The sequence below is a fragment of the Protopterus annectens genome, chromosome 2.part1 (assembly GCF_019279795.1).
Source record: "Protopterus annectens isolate FY-2018-M chromosome 2.part1, PAN1.0, whole genome shotgun sequence".
Classification (NCBI taxonomy): Eukaryota; Metazoa; Chordata; order Ceratodontiformes; family Protopteridae; genus Protopterus; species Protopterus annectens.
The window spans coordinates 375245118-375266323 of NC_056729.1; the positions used below are offsets into that span (position 1 = coordinate 375245118).

Below are 21206 nucleotides of genomic sequence, written 5' to 3' on the forward strand. Positions count from 1 at the left end.
TTTATACCATCCCTCAGGAGGTTGTAATTAGCTTTGGAGAAGTTTTTATTTTGTTTGATACTAGCTAAAGGGTGGTCAGGGGATATAGTAACTTTGAAAGTGACTGCTTTATGGTCAGATCTTACCAGGGAGGATGATACTGTAGGAATGCTGCTGTGGTTACTCATGTTGGTTAAGACTAAGTCCAAGATGTTATCCCCTCTTGTAGGGGTATCGACTAGTTGTTCCAAGGTGTTTGCATTGACAAAGTCAAGGAATTTCTGGGCATTTGTGTTCTGGCATGAGTGGTTCTTCCAATCTATACTTGGGTAGTTAATGTTGCCCAGGATCAGGGTAAAAAGTTGAATCATGATAGATTCAAAGAGGTCCAGATAGGCAGAGTGGGCATCTTGAGTCAAATTTGGGGCCTGTAGCTAGCTATGATTTGAATATGGATCTTGTCAATGGTTAAACTGCACCTGGAGTGTCTCATGTGCGTCATACTGACAGACCAGCCGGGAGGTGTGTATGTCTTTAATATATATTGAAACTCCACCTCATTTGGCTTTGCTACCCACAGTTTGGGGTCTGAGTGTATGATAGGATGAGTAGCCTTGTAAAGCTGGGGTGCTCTTCACAGCTGTGAACCAGGTTTCTCTGACTGTACAAATGTCAGCATCTTCCAGGGTTAAGAATGCTTGCAATGAGTGTTGTTTCATGTCCCTAGTGTTTAGCAGCATGACCTTTAATTTTCATTTTGTTGAAATTTTTATATTGGTAGTTTTGACCTCATCACTTTTCCTAAAAAAGGCAGTATGGGGAGGCAAGACCTTTTGCCAGAAGCCTGAAGCCCAAGTGATACAGATGTAGATCATCTCTGGCAAATCATCATGGTCTGTCGATCATATCTTCCCAAGCTATCAGGTACTGGATCATCCTGGAATGACACCAGAAACTAAGCCAATTGTTAAAGTCAATCATTTTTTGTTTGTATTGAGACATCATTCTGGGTGATGGTAGAATGCTGCTTAAGGCTAGGGATATACTTGCCTGGGATACATGTTCAGTGAGCTCAGTCATGTTTCTATTCATATAGTACAGGGAGGTACAGCTCAAGTCATTCACCCCAGCATGGACCATGGCAGAGTCATAGCAGTACCTTTTGTTGAGAGACTTGAGTGTGTGTGTGATATGGTGGATTCTGGCACCAGACAAACAACTAACCGTGACTTTATCCTTATCCAGCCTGGTTAGAGGCACATCTGTGTGTCTCACAATGGAGTCTCCTGTGACTAATATGTTGGATTTATGGTTAAGCCTTAATGGCTGTGAGACACAGGTGTGTGGACTATGCGAAGTATGTGGGGTGAAGGGTTGTGGAGTTTGCATGTGTTTTTGCCTCAGAGGTCTGCTTTGTTTGGGTATGTTTTTTTGAGAACATCTGCATATGCAGGTATATGCTGTGTAAGTGTGGAAGGTGTTTGAGCTGTAGTGTTTGTGTTGACAACCTTCTCAATGCCAGATATATTGGCTTGTGAGGGAGAGAGATAAGATTCTAGGTTCCTAATGTAATTGCATCTCTTACAAATTATGTTCCTAGATGGTAGTAGTAGATGGTTGTCTGTGTACATGAGGCAGTTGCTACACTGTCTCAGGATGCCCATATCAAGCAGACTGGCAGGAGAAACTGTAGGAAATTGTCCATCCATATTTGTCAGAATCTGAGGGAGAGAGGCCAGGGAGAGCTAAGAGATAGAGCTTAAACCAAAACTAAGAGGCTTAGAATAACACATTTTAAACAGACTGTAAACAAGCAGTAATAAATGCTACAGAACAAGCAGCAGAAAAGCAAGATAAAGTAATAGAGTAGGAGGAGGAAGCACAAATACAGTAAAAGCAGCCGAATATAGAATTATTATTTTTTTTTAGTAAAGTGGAATGGAAGAGAGGAGGAACAGAAGATAATTCAAGGTTAAGAAACTAAGGGAGTTGGCCTTCCCAAACTCTCTCTTTGTATCAGGTAGAATGAGCTAATGAGACGGGACTGAGAGGAATATCCCAGATCAAATTTATAGTAGGGGAGGGCACTGCAAAAGCCATCAAGTTTAAGAACACAACAATAAGGTGGGAGGGTGGGAAAAAAAAAACTTCACACAGAGGTCCAGCAAATATATAAATGCAGACACAGATATGTTATGATATGTTATAATTCAGTCAATCACTGAAAACAGTTAAATCAAGTGCAAAAAATATACTTCTCAGTTTAGGAAGCAATTCAGTCAAGCACAGTGCAGCTTCTAGCAAGATAGGTACAAATTCACAGAAAGGTAACTCTTTTATACCAGCAAGATAAAAGACCTTCCAATACCAAGTCTGAGGCAGTCAGATAAAGACAAAAACTGTTTGCCTAGTAATTCCACCCTAGAATGAGTCTGCTTCAAACTTCCTGCAGCCCCAGAGAGTGTAAAGGAGCCCCCTATGTGAAACCAGTTGGCCTGAGCTCGAGTGCTGTGACATATGCCTTAGAACAGTAATAAAAATTTCAGCAAAGATCAGGAAGCAAACTTCACACAGAGGTCCAGCAAATATATAAATGCAGACACAGAGAGGTAATAATTCAGTCAGTTATTGAAAACAGTTAAATCAAGTGCAAAAAAATACTTATCAGTTTAGGAGGCAGTTCAGTCAGGCACAGTCATACCTCTCAACCATACTGTATTCCTCTGTATTTACCAGTTTTGAGGTCAAAATAATGGGGGTGCCTTGAATTCCCAAGTGGCCTCTTTAATTTCTGAATTTACCATTTTTTTTCTTTTTCCAAATTTGTTGGGGCAAATTTTTGCTGACATTATCGCGTGCAGGGGTGATGATGTCAGCTTCGTGAGCAGACTGCCAGCATGTCAGAATTTGGCTGAGGGCTGGAAGAGGTGAGTGTTACTGTCTGTATTTATTTTTTCCATACGGCAACATGTTTGAGTCCAATGGCGTAGTTGGGGGGACAAGAGTCGTGGCAGTTTTAGGACTGTAAATAATAATACAAAGTATCAATTTAAAATAAAAAACTGTAGCATCACTGTCATTCTTCCAGTCCGGTAGCATCTGTTCTTCTTCCTGTCCAACCCAATTTGAAAATGTAATTGCTGCTGCTCAAGTGTACATTGCTACTTTGCATGCAAGCTTGCTGGTTTTCTTGTGTGTGTTTTTCAAACCCTGTACCTTAGATACAAGAAACAATAGCCTTAATTCTATACCCATACCACCAATTGTGATTCAAGGAGTTAAGTCCATAGCTCTTAACTGTCCAGATCTTCATAGAATGTCTGGAATATTTGTCTCATACTTTTGGTCTGTTTCTCTTATAATTTGCAGTTTTCTAGCAAATCATTGAGAACTGAATTCACTAAATAATGATAGCCATTTAAGTTTCAGTCTTCCTATCTTTCAGGAAATGCATGGTAGCACAAAACATATTATTCTAACAACTTTCTAAGATTATACAAGCAATGTTTAAAATGTGTCCCTGGTCTTGCCCCCAATACATTTTATACATTTTGGCTTTTTCCAGATTTCTTGTGGTGCAAAGTTGAGAAATTTAGTTGAGTGCCAAGTGGATTTTACAAGGAGTTGAGAATTTCAGAGGAAGAAAACTTTAGTGCTGATTATGCCAAGTCTGTTTGCCTTATTAGTAGCACAACAGGTAGTATGCATGCTTTTGAAGCAGATGGCTGTGAATTCTACTCCTACAATATGTAGAGGGATTGCTGATACTGTACTGTGTTGCACTTTAAAGGGAGTGGATGCTGGAGTCCTGTGAATGTCATTCTTTGGAGGAGATACCTAATTACTATAAATCTATTATCAGTTTGTCATTTATTTGTATTGCAATATTACTAGCTTATCATTTTTAATGAAACATAGGTAATTTATTCTTCAAGGACAACAGGCACTTCATTTGTAGATGAAACAATGAAATATAAAGTAGTTTGCTAGCTGCAACCTCTTCATTAGTTACAGACCTGTTTAATGTGGAATTATTTAGATGACTTTTACTTCTGCAGAGGTTGCCCATATCTACTGATATTGGTAGTCTGTAATGACAGAAGTTTGATTAGACATGTATGATGGAAATTTTCTGAATTGGGCAGTTTTGTCATTATTGTTTCATACATTTTGTTTCATTGCTTACTGGAAAAAATGTTCAAAACAATACATTTAAAATATGCTCTAAACATTGTGCTGCATTATACAAGGAATATCATGAATACAATCAGGAAGGTGAATTAAAGGACACATTTAGCACCAAGCAAGCATACATATATGTGCAAGGGACCTATGATTTGAAAACAGCCCAAAGGTAAACTTTATCCAACACTGGCCAGATGTATTTTCTTTGAATGTAGGTTTCAATGCTGTTTCAATGAATGTGAGTTTCAAGGGCAGAGAAGTTTTAATGTTAAGTATGTTTTCATTGTGAGACTGTATTGCTTTGTTTAGCAGATGTCTATAAGTGTTTGTGCTATAAAATGTAAAATGAAATCCAAATAATCATTGTAGAAGAAAAGCATAAAACAGTATGCACATTACAGAGTTTTTGGTAAATGGGGAGAAATAGCCAAGTAATGGGACACTAGAATGGTTGCAGGGGGGAGGGCTGTTTATGGGGGGGACCCATTTCACCATGATTTTATGAGGGACAACAAACTCAAAGACAGCCCTGAGTGACCCAAATTCTAGCTAACCTCACTGCATGACTTAAGATTTCCATTTAGAAAACCTAGACCTTGACTCTACTTTTGTGCGCCGGCCTTTAGTTTACTAAATGAGTGTCACTATTAACAAAGATGTTAATATAAATAAAATAGTTTTTCTCTGGTTCTAATTTGTTATTTAATATTAGTGTAGAAGCAGTTTATTTTTATAAAAGAAAATTGTATTTTAGTTTTGCACAAGTTCATAGTTTGATACAAGTTCAAATACTTAAACACTATTTTTCTGTTTGCTATATGTTTCATTTTGTCTGTTCTTCAGTTTGTGTTTAAAAGTTGGTATCCCACAATTCCACTGATGTGAGTGGGGTTACATAATTGTGTATGCACATTTATGTTAATCAGCATACAGATGTTCATCGCGTTTCACTGTTGCACTCATTACTCTTGGGTTATCCTGCTGGCAGGCTACCCGCAGTCGGCCTGAATTCCAAAGTCTAGGTCCGGCGTCGGTTGCTGTTGCCTCTTCCCTGACGTCAGTGCGCCAAGGGTATAAAAGATGCAGCCAACACCATTTTCTTCAGTCTTTCTTGCCGCACGGTGCCCAAAGCAAATGCAGTTTGCAAGTGCCGGTTGGCCAACTCCTGAGATTTCCACAGACGAATTTCAGATCCGAAGTCTTCATTAAAGCTAAGTACCCTGTTGGGGAAACTTTTTTCTTGCTCCAGACCGATGTCAGAAAATGTTAACAATTGTATTTCTTGTGGGAAGCAAATACCTCATAAGGATTTTCATTCTTACTGTATTCCTTGCCTAGGCCCTGATCATAACCTTGCTAGCTGTCGGTTTTGTGCTAGATTCAACCAACGCACTATTAAGCGTCGGTTTGATTTTGCGTTTCATTACTTTGGCCAAAAATTCAATTATATAATGCTGTCGGAACAGCCGACGTCCGGAGTTTCTAAAAAACCAAGGAAAAAGAGAAGGACAGGCATGCGAGATCCAAAACCGACGACAAGGCTTCCGCTAAGCCAGTCGCCGGTTCACCGGTTCTCAGTGAGGTGCTTTTGCAGTGCCTGATGCCCGCTACCTCAGAGCCACAGGCTGCTGATGACTCCCACGTGGAGCCAGCTAGGCCTCTGGATACTCAAGGTATTGGACACTCGGAAATCATTCCCTCAGATGGGTCCGGAGCCGCTGAGCAGGCATCGGCTTCTGGGGTGTTTTCAGACCTACACAGCTATATGTAAAGCCTACTTCAGCTTCTAAAGAAAAGACTAAAGCAGCTTTAAATACAAAGAAACAAGTACAGCATTCTCCAGGACAAACTTCCATGCCTAAGAAACAGATGCTCAAAATGGCCGAAGACCTTATTACCTTGATCAGGGGTTCCCATCCCCCTCCTGATAAGAGGCCTAGGCAAGAGACAGACTATGACTCTTCAGATCAGGTTTCCATTTCCTCTGACTCCTCTTCTGTACAGGAATACTTTCTTCCTCCCTATGAGGATTCTGATGCTGAAGAATCCATTCCTTCAGCCTCTCCTCCTGAGGATTATTCTTTTGGGGAAACCCTGCATACCATGAGGGAGCACTTCCACTGGGACAGCCAAGATTACTCAGAATCAAAGAAAAGGCTTAGAGATTTTCTTTTACTTCCTCAGCACAGGCCTCTTGCTATTCCCCCTGTGCTAGACATTGTAGAAGATGTAATTTCAGTGTCCGGCCTTTCTCCAGACTCCTTACCTCCAGCTCCTGTTAAACCAGACAGATACTACAGGGTTCCAGATTCACATCAATTTCTTTATAAAAACCCTGCTGCTGACCCAGAAACTATTTCTCAGGGTTCCAAAGGGGTTAAGGCCACTACTGCAAAAAACCCTATCCTTTCTGACAGGGATTCAAGGGCACTAGACAGATGGGGAAAAAGGTTTACACTTCTGCTACTTTGGCTGTGAGGGCTTTAAATTGTCAATTTCATATGATTAAATATCAGCAATACTTAATGTCACTGTTAAAACAGAAAATGTTGGCCAATTCTGTTTGTGCAGAAAATAAGGAAATGCAGGATGTATTGCATGCAACTGAACAAGTGGGAAAGCATACATTGCAATGTGGTTTTGATTCTCTGGAGGCCTCCTGCAGGGCCACAGTTATGGGTTCTGTCATTAGGAGGCATGCTTGGTTAAAGGAACAAAATCTGCCTGATCACGTTAAAACAAAATTATTAGATGCTCCATTACAGCATGATACTTTATTTGGTGTTAAAGCAGAGGAGGTTTTGAAGAAAATGGAGGATAAAGTGAAATTTATGCAAACAGTAAAGGATTTTTAACAGGTTCAGCCACCAAGATTTAGCAGGAACTGGCCTACAAAAAATTGGTCCTTTCCAGTGTTGGGCAATCCACAAAGAGGCAGATACAGATGTCCCAGAGGCAGATCCCAGCCGCAGGGTTCATACAGGCCTAAACAGTGGGGCACTTCTACCTCCAAAAGTGGAGAGGACAAAGCACAGCCATACAGGAAACAGTCCCAATGACTTGCCTCTGCCAGCACCAAACACTTATCTTCTTGCAGCCCCCTTAGGGAGAAAACTAGAACTTTTCTCTCAAAATTGGCACATGATCACCCAGGACAAATGGGTATTGAATATAGTGTCCCAGGGCTACAGGTTCCACTTTCACACCCTGCCAAAGGCAAAAGGTATGCCAAACCTGCCACATAATCAATGGGCAGAGGCACAAAAACAAGTTTCGTCCCTTATGAACATGAGGGCCATTCAGCAAGTACCACAGCAAGAGCAGGGGCAAGGATTTTACTCAAGACTTTTCTTGGTACCCAGAAAGGACAACGCCTGGAGACCAATACTGAACCTGTCTATTCTAAATACATTTCTGGACGTTCCAAAATTCAAAATGTTAACTCTGCAGCAGCTTCTGCCCATGCTGGACAAGAAGGCCTGGCTTGTAACTTTGGACCTGAAAGAGGCATACCTGCATGTTCCAATCAGACAATCTTTCAGAAGATACCTCAGATTCATAGCTGGCTCAATGCACTACCAATTCTCTGCACTGCCCTTTGGCTTATCTACTGCGCCCAGGGTCTTCACAAAATGCCTGGCACCAGTAATTGCATTTTGCAGACAAAGAGGAATTCAAATATATCCTTACTTGGACGACTGCCTTATACAAGCAGAGAACAAGGACACTCTACTAAAGCATCTGGCGTTCGTAAAAAGATTATTAATTTGCCTAGGGTACACAGTAAACAAAAAGAAATCAAAACTAGTACCGTCTCAAGAGATAATATTCCTGGGTGCAAGCTTAAATAAAACTGCCCAGATGGCTTATCTCATGCCAGACAAACAAAGGCAACTAACTTCTTGCTTCAAAATGTTGGCAACAAAGACCCAGTTATCTGCAAGAAAAATTCTGCAGGCTTTGGGCTTCATAGCATCCTGCATTCTGCTAATTTCATATGCCAGACTGCATATGAGGAAACTTCAGTGGCACTTAAAAAGTGTCTGGACTCAACATTGTCAAAGCCTGGAAGCATTAATTACCCTCATTCCTTGCCTGCAACAGGAGTTTCGATGGTGGGCACATGCCAGTCACCTCAACAAGGGACAGCCATTCACTCTACCCACAGCCAGGCAGTCAATAGCAACAGATGCATCAGATTATGCCTGGGGAGCACACATGGCAGGAAAATGTATTCAGGGCACATGGTCCCCAAGCCAAATGCATCTACATATCAATCAAAAAGAGATGTTAGCTGTTCAGAATGCCCTGACAGCTTTCAAGGATCTAGTCCATCCAGGACAACTACTGATAAGGATGGACAATACTACAGTCATGTGGTACATAAACAAACAGGGAGACACACATTCCTACCCCCTCTGCAAACAAGCCATGACTTTATGGGACACAGCATTGATTTATCAAGTACACCTGCAAGCACAATTCCTGCCAGGAAAGAACAATACTCTGGCAGACGAACTAAGCAGAAACCTCACGGAACACCATGAGTGGAAACTGGATCCACACCTCTTCAGCATGATAACAAAGGAATGGGGATGCCCAGACATAGATGTTTTCCTCCCCTCACAACTGCCAACTACAGAAATTCTGCATAAGGACATATCACAAGCAAGCATGGAAACTGGATGCTCTGTCATTCAGCTGGAAAAGTCTAACAGTATATGCCTTTCCTCCTCTGCCTCTCCTCCCCAAGGTACTCCTAAAGGTCAGACAAGAGAAGCCAAGAATGATTCTGATTGCCCCAGACTGGCCACACCAGCACTGGTACCCAATCCTAAAAAGCTTGTCTCAAGGCCCAGCCTGGACATTGCCTCTAATTCCTCACTTACTGACCCAGCGAAATAATCAGATTTTGCACAGCCAACTCAGGACCCTAAATCTGGCAGCATGGCGGATAATGTAACCATTCAAAACACACCTCTCTCTAAAGCAGTGATGGATGTTATTTTGGAGGCCAGGTGGCCCAGTACCAGAAAATCTTATGCAGAAAAATGGAAAAGATTTTGTGCTTGGAAACAGGCACAAGGAATTGGCACATCTGTACCAAATATTCCTCAGATTTTACAATACCTAACTGAGATGCTGGACAAAGGCCTATCCTTTTCATCAATTAAAATTCATGCCTCTGCTATTTCAGCTCATTACAATACAGAACCTCCTATTTTTTCCCATTCATTGCTAAGGCAGTACCTCATAGGGGCCAAAAACATAAGACCTCCAAGGAGAGCCCCAATACCTGCATGGGACCTCAATTATGTCTTGGAAAAACTCACACTGCCACCTTTTGAGCCAGCCAATACAGCTGATATAAAGTTTTTATCTTGGAAAACAGCTCTGCTCCTAGCAATAACCTCTGCAAGATGAGTTTCAGAGTTACAGGCATTCATGGCTGTGGAACCTTTCATCATTTTCCATCCAGACAGGGTTTCTCTAAGGTTGAACCCAATATTTATGCCTAAGATAGTGTCCAGTGTGGCCCTTAACCAAACCATTCATTTGCCTACCTTTTATCCAAACCCACACAATAAGGGTGAGAGTTTTCTGCATTCCTTGGACGTACACAGACAACTATGCTTCTACCTGGACAGAACTAAAGCTTTCAGAAAAACTGAGCAACTTTTAGTGGCATATGTTGCAGGGTCTCAAGGAAAGCCTATCTCAAAACAGACTATTTCAAAGTGGATAGGCCACTGCATTCGTTTCTGCTACTCACAACATGGCAAGTCAGTGCCCAAGGGCATTAGGCCTCATTCTACCAGGGCAGCAGCCCTTCTTAGAGGAGTACCAACCAAAGACATTTTAGAGGCTGCTACTTGGAGTTCAGTGCACACTTTTACAAAGCACTACCATTTACTTCTCTACTCTAAATCCAGAGCAGGCTTCGCCACTGCAGTTCTGCAAGGCCTTATAGCCTCTCCTAATCCTATTTAGGCCCAGCCACCCAACCTCAGCTTTGGGATTCAACCCAAGAGTAATGACTGCAACAGTGAAACATGATGAACATAGTACAGTTGTGTACCTACCATAAATGTAGATGTTCGAGTGTATTCACTGTTGCAGTCCAGGTTACCCACCCACCATCCCCCTTTTCTTTGCTGGGATGTACCTATACTTCTCTATCTTATATAACCTATGTGGTGTATTTGCTTGTAGATGAAGGAAATGTTTATTTTACTGCATGCATAATTATTGGCATAATTTTTTAGCCTACCATTTTGGGGGCACCTGACATTTGGGGCAAGAAAAACTGAAGAAAATGGCATCGGCTGCATCTTTTATACCCCTGGTGCACTGACGTCAGGGAAGAGGCGACAGCAACTGACGCTGGACCTAGACTTTGGAATTCAGGCTGACTGCAGGTAGCCTGCCAGCAGGATAACCCAAGAGTAATGACTGTAACAGTGAATACACTCGAACATCTACATTTATGGTAGGTACACAACTGTACTATTTTTGCCCAGTTCTATCTATTTTTCATAGGCATTTTTCCAGAGTTCTTATGATTCCAGGTATGGGTACATTGCAGCTTCTAGCAAAATAAGCACAAATTCACAGAAAGGTAATATTAGCAAGATATTTAAAAGACCTTCCAAACTCAAGTTAGAGACAATCATATAAACACGAAAGCTGTTTGGCTAATAGTTCCACCCTAGAATGCGTATGCTTCAAACTACCTGCTGCCACAGAGAGTGTAAAGGAGCTCCCTACGTGAAACTAGAGTTACCACCTTTTGTTGTGGTTAAAACCAGAGCAAGGCCACACCCCTCGCATCACTAATATCCACCCCCACCCCGCCCTTTCTCCCATCCCCCTCGGCCCATTTCGTGACATCGCTGCACCACCATCAGGTGGGGAATGCCTTCTTTTTCTGTCCCTAATGCCTTCTTTCAGCTGATTTACTATGCTTTTCTGTAAAAAAGCATAGTAAATCAGTCAATTTACAAACTTTGATAGTCTGTTTCCTTTTTTGAAAGAGAATACCAGAGTTTGTACAGTGTTTTCTGGACTAGCGGAGAATCAATTTGATTTCTGGATAGTCCGGAAAAAAAAAAAAACAGAGGGGTGGCAACCCTACGTGAAACCAGTTGGCCTAAGCTTGAGTACTGTGACAAATGACTTAGGACAGTGATAAAAATTTCAGCAAAGATCAGGAAACAAACTTCACACAGAGGTCCAGCAAGTATATAAATGCACACATATAGGTAATAATTCAGTCATTTACTGAAAACAGTTAAGTCAAGTGCAAAAATATATACTTATCAATTTAGGAAGCAATTTAGTCAGGCCCAGTGCAGCGCCTGGTAAGATAATCATTCTTAAAACATGTATATTTCATCCATCTGTCCCTTTCTTCCTCTTCAGGTCTATTCAGCAGATATATATTGACTTTTTCTAAAACCTGGTAGGGTGAAGGCAAATAGTGTGAGCAAGAATGCTTCAAAGAGCTGTACTTGTGAGCAAGAATACTTCAAAGAGCAGTGCTTGGGAGCAAGAATACTTCAAAGAGCAGTGCTTGGGAGCAAGAATACTTCAAAGAGCAGTGCTTGTGAGCAAGAGTAGTGCTGTGAACTCACACTACATACATTATTTTTGTGTGTGTGTGTGTGTGTGTGTGTGTGTGTGTGTGTGTGTGTGTGTGTGTGTGTGTGTGTGTGTAGGGCTTCAGCCATGACAGCTCCAAAGTAGGGGTTCACTCCCTGCCCCCCTTGTATTTTGTTTTACAAGCATTTCCAAAGTTACTGCATCTTGGAGGAAGAGATACTATAACTTCAGTGTTTGAGCTGCTTGTACAGTTAACTGTGATGAAATGAAATCCACACAGCTGTTTTTCAGTGATACACAGTAAACAACTCCCATAAATTGTGTTTTCATATATCAACTCTCAACTACTGCTAAATATCTCCAATTTTCAATCTTTCCTCATACTGTAACCTTACCATTTTCTTAATATTTAGTGGCCATCCTTTAAACTACCTGTAGTAAATCTGTATCCTTAGCGCCCCATGCCTTCTAGAACATACCATTCACATGGGTGAGTTCTCACAGAGCTCTGTAAAGTGACATTTAATTTTATATTGATTTGAGTCCATACATCTTTTATTAGACTAACTGCTGTCATCACACACATTATGATCGGTTTATGCACCCAGTTAACAGATAAATAAGTGATACAGTTCAGTACTGGAATGATGATTACCTTTCAAAACGTTTTTTAACCCTGACATATCTTGGAAAGGAACTGTGTACTTGCTTTTCCTAATTGACAGCTGCATCTTTTCTGAATTTCCCATTGCTTTTAACACGATTCTTAGCGTGACATTCCTCTCTCAAGTCATCATAGTTATTTTGCTGCTTCTCTTCCAAAAGAAATATAAAATCCAAATGAAAGCAAAGCCTTGCATGTGCCCTTTTGGCACTTTGTAACAATTCCCTCAGCTTGTAGTTGTAATTATCTTGTTGACAAAATAGTGAGTATACAATAACCTTTCTGAAAATGTTAACATATTCATATGCAAAGCATTTGCTAACTTAATGATTGGAAGGTAACATAGAGCTATTAATTTTGACTTTGACTTTAGAAAGCATCTGAATATAACATTTCTTTGTATTTATTTTGTTAGACCTGTGTAATATAAATTTTAGTTTCTTTTATCTTTGTCTTAGATACATTCATATAATGCTTGATTGAGCTTTCTATATGATTTCACAAAGTAGTAAGATTATATCTACTTATAGATGATTGAATTACGCAAGATTGGCCAAAATCTTACAAATGTATGTATAATTTTATTTTTGTGGACAAGGCAAGGACTGTTATGTGTACAAAATATATTCAGCTATTAGACCATTTTAGTTAAAGTGCCTAAGTATATAATAGATATTACTTATTGTAAACCATATACAGTATGTTTATGTTTGGTTGCTATTTAAAATATTGAAATATTGTAGTCTACAAATATATTTCAGAAAATTTTATATTTTTCTCAGGTATGGATATTGAATCCTCTGGGGATTTTGGTAGCGGAGATTTTCAGGAATGGTCAGATGATGAAGATGATGAAGAAGATGTGATGAATGACGAGGATGGACTTGATGATGATGAAGATGAAGGAGATGATGAAGATGATGGTGGATACATCTGGTAACATTTGCATCCTCAAAACATGGCTGTTTGCACAATCACTGAGTGACATCTCATATCAGTTATTTAACTCACTTATGAGATAAAATTATTCTAATCAACTTGTATATTTTGTATATTACTACCAAGCAAAGAAAAGGAGTCATGTACACTTCTCCACTATAAAAGTATTTTACGGCGTGGTACTTCTTTCAACCAGTGAAATTGATCAATGGTCTAACTGGAACAAAAAGAACATAAATAAATCCTTAATGGGACCTAAAGTGAAGCCACAAACTGGTAAAAAGAAACAAAATATAAATGAATGTTGTCCATCACTGTTTGAGAATTTTGTATAAAGTTCTTGCAGACAGTGTTTTCTTATTATCAAATTATAAACCAGATATTTGATATTTTTAACTAAAACTCATGACATAATGACATCTTACTGCACAAATTTAAATATATATGGTAGTACAGTGGTTTATTATTTTTATTATTCCCATAGGAATCATCATCCATGAGAAAAAATGTACATTTACTGAGAAGCTAGCAGGTCTACTAAAAGCTGTTTTTACTGCAGTTTTTCACTGTCATGAGTGTCATAATGACATTGAATAATAGCTCTGGTTTATATATGATTTTGTGAAGAAAGTGTATGTATTATGGGTGTGACTCCCAGATTACTTTTGCCTTTTTGTTGCAAACTGTTCAAGGTTGTGCAAAGGCTATGGAAACATATTGGTAGGGCTTGCAGTTCACAGCTTGCCTATCTGTAATTGCTTTGTCCAAAGTATTCTGAAGACCCTTAATTAGGAGTGGGGGATGTGTGGGGTTCATGAACATGTCTGCTACTAATGAAGAGTGTTATGCTGTAGTCTGTAAAGTCCTGGAATACAGCTCAGGCTACCATCCTCTTTTAACAGTGATTAACCCCATCGCATTCACCCTGACTTTATATCTACATTGGCATAATGTAGTAGCCACCCCTAACTTTTCTCCCTGGATGTGAACTGATTAGAGCCAACATCAGACACATACCTGACAATGACCAGAAACCTCTCATCCCGAAATCAGTGTCACTAGTAAACAAATCACCACATGTTGCCCACCCTCTGCATGTGCACACATGGTATCCTTCAAATCCAGCAGTGATTGGTATGCTGTGCCAATCAGCTCCTTCCACTTATCAGTGATTGTTATTCTGTGCCATTCAGGTCCTTCCACATGTCAGTGTTTGGCATGCTGTGCCAATCACCTCCTTCAACATATCAGTGATTGGTAAGCTGTGCCAATCAGCTCCTTCCACATGTCGGTGTTTGGCATGCTGTGCCAATCAGGTCCTTCCACTTATCAATGATTGGAGCCAGAGGATACCCTCATCCTCTGTCATCTGAATGCTATAGCCAGTAGTCCATCAACCCTACTGACCATGAGGAGGCAGGCCTGTCCAGCACTGAGTACTGTGTAGTGTGTCAGCATTGTCTCAGGCTTTTCTCTCTGCTGTATTTAATGTTTATAAAATCCAAAACTACCACCACTCAAACATTAAAGCACACATCTTGTTTTGCAACAACACTATGCTATTGAGATGCATACTGATTCTTTTCAAGAGCCACACCCACTGGTACCAGAGTGGGCTGTGGCTGGATACATATACCATGCTGTGCATTCTCTGTTATACTATGCCTACAGTGAACCTTTGCTTCTTCCCTCCAAGATCAAGCCCTACCACCCAAAACCAGTTCTGCAGCATGACAGAACATTGCTTTACCACACTGTAAACCTAAGCATGACAGAACATTGTCTTACAACACTGTAAACCTATGTTGTAAACCACACTCAATGTTCAGTGCAAGCATTATGGTGACTGAATGATAACAGAACATTGGTTTACCACATTGGTAACCTATGTTGTAAATCACACTTAATGTTCAGTCCAAGCATTATGGTGACTGAATGATGACAGATCATTGAACATTGGTTTACCACATTGTAAACCTAAGCATGACAGAACATTGTCTCACCACACTGTAAACGTATGTTATAAATCAAACTCAATGTTCAGTGCAAGCATTATGTTTACCACACTGTTCACCTATGTTATAAACTACACTCGATGTTCATTGCAAGCATTATGGTGAGTGAATGATGACAGAACATTGTTTTACCACACTGTAAACCTAAGCATGACAGAACATTATCTTACCACACTGTAAACCTATGTTTTAAACCACACTCAATGTTCAGTGCAAGCATTATGGTGTCTGTATGATGACAGAACATTGTTTTATCACACTGTAAACCCAAGTTGTAAATCATACTCAATGTTCAATGCAAGCATTATGGTGACTGAATATTTCCAGATTTAAATCTTTGTTTATTCCTTAATTTTCATTTTTATTTGATTAATTATATTCCTGGGTTTGACATGACACAACAGATAACACAAAATGGTTCTGAACATATCCCTCATAGGTTTTTGCACTTGATTTTGAGTGTATGTATTTTCAGTAAGTTAATGCACACAGCCTCCAAATATGCATACAGGTATGCAGACCTTCACTGTTGGGACATGCCCCCCCCAAGTATTTAAATATATATTCATTTTCTGCTTCAATTAAAATATATTTAATACAAGTATACTCTTTTATTCTTATATTAAATGAATAACTAGACAATGAATTGTAAGGTGCCTTGCAAAATAGAACTAGAAAGGATTTAGCATGCAGATAAAATCTCAGATATTAGGATGTAACTAAACAAAGCCAGTTGCAAATTAAATGCCAGTAAAAGTGCTGCTGCAGAAATGAAAAGACTGGATTATTTTTAATTTTGTATTGTTATGGTAATTACAGCTATTTTATGATTGTTCTGTAGCAGTTATATATACAGTTTACCTGTTGAGGAAATTATTTTAATCTTTGTATTTTTCTTAGCATGTTATTTCATTGTGCAGACATGTGGCAATTTGACTGCCTTGGATCACTGTCAGAGCGTGAGCAGTGTGACCCCGGTTACCACTGGACTATTTCTCTAATGTTAGCCATTTACTGTTTCATTTGGACAATGAAACTGTTGTCTATGCTTTTTCTATCTGTATTTGTTTTAGAACAACTATATTTCCTTTATTTTTTCTGATATTTGTTATGTGGTATTAAAAGGTTCCATGCATTTTCTTTTTTGTTTATACAAAGTTTGCTGTAGTAAACTTCTGTAATCCCTTACTGCCTGCCTAGTTTTCTAATATCAGAAGGCTTCATCCTCTCATTTTGTAAAAGTTTTCTACTTACTCATTGAACTGTTAAGTTTGATTATTGGGTAGAGGTAGAAAACATAGAGGTATACATAGCATATAAAGATGTATTATCCAGGGTTTATACTTTTGTGCAATTTTCATAATAACATTTGTGGAATGGGTATAATATGCCTAATAAAGTTTGCTGAATGGAGTTAGAGGTGTGTCATCTGATTTCTTCTTCTTTTATAAAAATAAAATATATGTTATATTGCCTAGGATAAAGTCAATGTAAAATGCACTTCTTTGCATATGCCCAAGGTATAGCCACTTTGGAAGTAAGCAGTCTCTATATAAAGCATAATGGGGTTATAACCAGCATACATGTATTCAGTATTTAAAACTTTACAGTGAAAGAGAAACAGCTGCATATACAGGAATAAGCGCAAATGACTCGGTTGCTATATTTATGCATTATGACAAAATATATTCAATATTCTTTATGGCACAGTTCAGTATTATTCTATTATTCAGAGCTGACATTTGAGTACCTAACTGCACTTGGATTATTTCCCGGACTGAGTAATCTTATTTTCCTTTGAGCATATATTTATTTCTTTGCATATGTATTGTAGATTGTTTCACATTTCTTATACTTCTACACTGTGTTTTCATTCACTAACTGGGAACATTCTTCTAGGCACAAATACTTCAATTCTTAAGTAACTCAGATTCAGTCAGAATTCAAGTGAACACACTTAAAACTGTGAAAAACCTCCAGAACCAAAAAGACTTCTAAAAATTACTGATACTCCGTGCCATAAGGAAAGTCAGAGAAAATGACTTTGAAGTCATCATGATGGAAAATACCAACTGAAGAATGAGGCAAAATATATTCTGTATTCATTTTTTGTTTTGCTTTCACTGAGTACAAAATAAAATTTGTGAAGGGAGGACAGTTTGTTGGATATGAAGGGAGGGTGAAGGATAAAAAATCTCAGCCAGACTTCTGCACTGCAATGATTAAGTTAACATTGAATTTAATGGAATTTGTGGGAACAATAGATGCAGAATACTCTTCAGGAGGAGGAGTGATGTTTAAGGGAAGGCAAGAACTGAGTGACTTATGTAATGTTGGACAGAAAGAAAGCTGTTATAAAGAAAGAGAACATGTAATGTATAATGTGTGTAAATGCAAAAAATGTTAATATATTTTCTTTTCTGCTAATGCACGTGTCTGTGTCTTAAGTGATATTTTAATAGGGTCTATATCATATGAGCGAATTGCACAAATTGCGAATGATCATAATATCAAACGCACTGGACCTCGAACTTCCTATTGTGGGGGGCTGTGCCCCCCCCCCATACCCCGGCTAAATATATATTCCAACTCTGAGATCGCACTACAGTGAGGAAAGGGCAAATATCCCATTCTTCACTGTACCGCGATCTCAGAAAAAGCACTTTGAGGTCCGGTACATTCGATATTATGAGCGTTCTCAATTTGTGTGAATCACTCATGTGATATAGACCTTTTTAATAAAGGTGCTTCAAAAAAGTGCAATTAAATAGTACTGAGAGTGCAGTATGATGAGTGAATGGCCTTTTGCTGTCTTCACTTTTTTCATGATCTGTTAACTTGACATGTCTTGCAACTCCAGTGTAGTTGTGAGCAGAACATCTGTACCCGCTCCACATACAAATACAAATAAAGACAGATTTGCAGTAAAAATAAACAAGAGACAAACCCAGCCATAGCAATACCCATGTTTGATATTGTGCAGATATATTCTTTGCACATTTAATAGTGTTGCAGCATTTTGAGCTTTTTTTTTTTTTTTTTTTTGTAAGACAGATGGTGCTTTGTAAGAGAGATGGTGCACACTCCTGTACTGTGCCTTTTCAGAATTTTTGGAACACAAGATTGTAAATCTTGGACGGGAAATGTTGCTGTATGTCGCTGTAGCAAACTCTCCTGTAAGATGTGACTCCTGTCACCAGTCCACCACTAAATATCAATAAACACTTTGGTCTAATTGTATCTTACACTTACACAGGTACCTAGCATCTGTTATCTCTGGCCATATAACTGTGGCCACATGCTATTCTTCTGGATTTTGCTGGACATCACCTGTCTTCATTGCTATAATGTAGGGGAAACACTGGACTTCCATGCATAACTGATACACTTCTGTCCAACAATCTTAAACAATGCAGTTAGCTCTGTTCGACATGTCACATAGTATAGTGAAGGCACAGAATGCTAATTCTTTTGTTGAGGGGCGGAATGCCATCATGATGCTTTTGCAGTAGTTCTTTGCCCAAACAGAAGTAACGCAGCCCCTTACAAGGTAAAAGAAGCAATCTCTTAAAAAAGGTGCTATGCCAGTCTCTTAATCTGTCCTCCCCACACCTGCAGCATAAGATGGACAGTAAGTCATATCACCTGGATAGCTTTGCTAAGATTAAAAAATATTGCTGAAACAGTGTCTATGTGAAAATCTTCTGTTGCATACTGTCGAATGAAACAGAAAGCTTGTAACATCACTCCTGTACTGCACTGCTGCAAATCAACCTCCAGAACACATTTCCAGGTCTCTGATTGACTTGAGAAGAAAATAATTTAATAAGGCCTTAGAAAGATGAGTCAGCAGCTCTGTCAGAATATTCAATAACTTCTAATGTTCCTGAATTGCCCACTGTGGCCATATGCCCTGTACCCATTCCACTCCTGTGGCAGTAAAAAGTACAAGATCTGTATATATTTTTAAAAAAGTCTTTCAGAGGTGTATCAAAGTTCCCCCTAGCCTCTCCCAACAACTTTAAGCCATCTTTCATAAAGAAATGATACAGCCCAAGATTTCAAAGGCCTGTCCAACTGTGGGTTTATCTCCAAGGCTTATTGAATAGTTGTAAGCAGATGTAAAGAAGGCCAGAACTAATGTGTTGATAGTAACTGATTCCTGCAACACATATATAAACTTGCTGGTGTGGCGTTAGACAGTTGACTGCTAAGGGCTGACAATCACATTGGCTTCATTTAACATGTAAGAGACATTAAGTGACTCCATTTCCTACAAGCCTATCCTCTAGGAAGACATTAGCCACAACAGCCAGACCTGATTTTGTCAGGTCAGATATAAGCTCACAAATTCAAAATATCCAACATTTCTAGCAATGAAGTCTCTGGTGCAGTTTGTTTGCTGACGTAGATCTTTGTAGCCACCGACAATTTTCAAAGTTTTTTTCTCTGCCTCTTCTGAAACATCTGCAAATGAGGATTAGAACTCAGGTTGAAGATCAGCTATATTAACTTTGTGGCCAGCAGCACTGATATAAAGGGATAACACCTTGACAGTGACCTGGGTGACTTAAGTCTAAATAGCTGCTCAGGCAACTGCTGTAGCTAACATAGGGAAGAAGAGTCCATCTGCTCAGCTCGTTTCTAGTGGGTGGGGTGGGGTACTTGCTGGCAACATAAGAGTCAGAGCAGAGTCCCTAGCAGAAACTGGGACTCATGTAGAGGTGTTCATATGCAAAGTGGTGTGCTGCTTAACAGTTTCACTTGCAGAGACATGGATAGAAGTTGCATATGCCCATTGCATGCCAATCTCTTGGGCCATTGTAAGCATGCAGAGTGATGGCTAGAGCACATTGGGCATAGGTTTAATGGTTAAGGTGTTTACTTCAAGGACACAAGTTACAGAGTTTAGTTCTCACCTATGAAAAGAAAAATAGCTAGGCTTAAAATGGCTCGCAAGGACAGCTAGCCTAGTACTTACCAATGTACAGGTTTATCCTAAAAGCCCATTTAAGTACAGAGCCAGCAGAGGCATGTTAACTACTTCATATCCCAGCTGCTAGAACACAGGTCAGTACCCACACCCAACAAGTTAAAAGGCAGGACTTTTCTAGATATATGATGTAGAATCTCACCATGTTTCTGGCCCTATCCATTGAAAAGAACCATGTGACAGAGCAGTGCTAGGGGCTAGGAGGAGATCACACCACTAGAGCAGGTATTTGGGAAAGAGAAATTTTGATTGCCAGGATGTTTTTCTGCACTGATAGCACTAAACGTTGGTCAATATATACTCTGTTACTAATGGAGTAGATTAATAAACATGCTCTTGCAGTAGCTGTTGTGTACATGCTAGCTGAATACACATATATTTAAGTGACTTACCTCCCTGGATAAACATGTCTCTGTCGGATGGGATAAAACAAATAGGTAAGATCTCAGAATTTTCCACATAAGACAGTATTTTGAAGATCTAACCAACGGCTCTTAGAACTGCCATAATGGGTCATGTGACTTCACAGTGTTTGCAATAAAGACCCATTTTATGACTGCAAATAAGTATAACTTGTGTCCATTTTGGTTATTATGACTCATTTCTCTTAATTACCTCATAACTTGTGATGAAAGGTGAGTAACCATAACAAAGAGCAAAGAGAAACAAGGATAGTGGACCCCTCTGCTTTGTCCCTTTCTCATTCTACAATGACTGTGATATGTTCACTCTTATTTTTACTTCTGCAATTGCCCCATAATATACACAATCCAGCATACTCACCAGGATATCCAGGATCTATTAGTTCTTTAGGACCGGAAAAACTAAC

General features: G+C 39.4%; 1 protein-coding gene across 2 annotated transcripts in view; it reads left to right on the forward strand.

Annotated features, from left to right (window-relative positions):
* The window catches only part of SPOCK3 (SPARC (osteonectin), cwcv and kazal like domains proteoglycan 3), a 2692952-nt gene extending 2676155 nt beyond the window's left edge, over positions 1 to 16797 (forward strand). For both annotated transcript variants that reach the window (XM_044062207.1, XM_044062208.1), the window contains exon 12: positions 13213 to 16797. In XM_044062207.1, coding sequence (XP_043918142.1) covers positions 13213 to 13370 — 158 coding nt within the window. In that variant the 3' untranslated portion in view covers positions 13371 to 16797. The remainder of the gene's footprint in view (positions 1 to 13212) is intronic.
* Positions 16798 to 21206: the final 4409 nt, after the last annotated feature.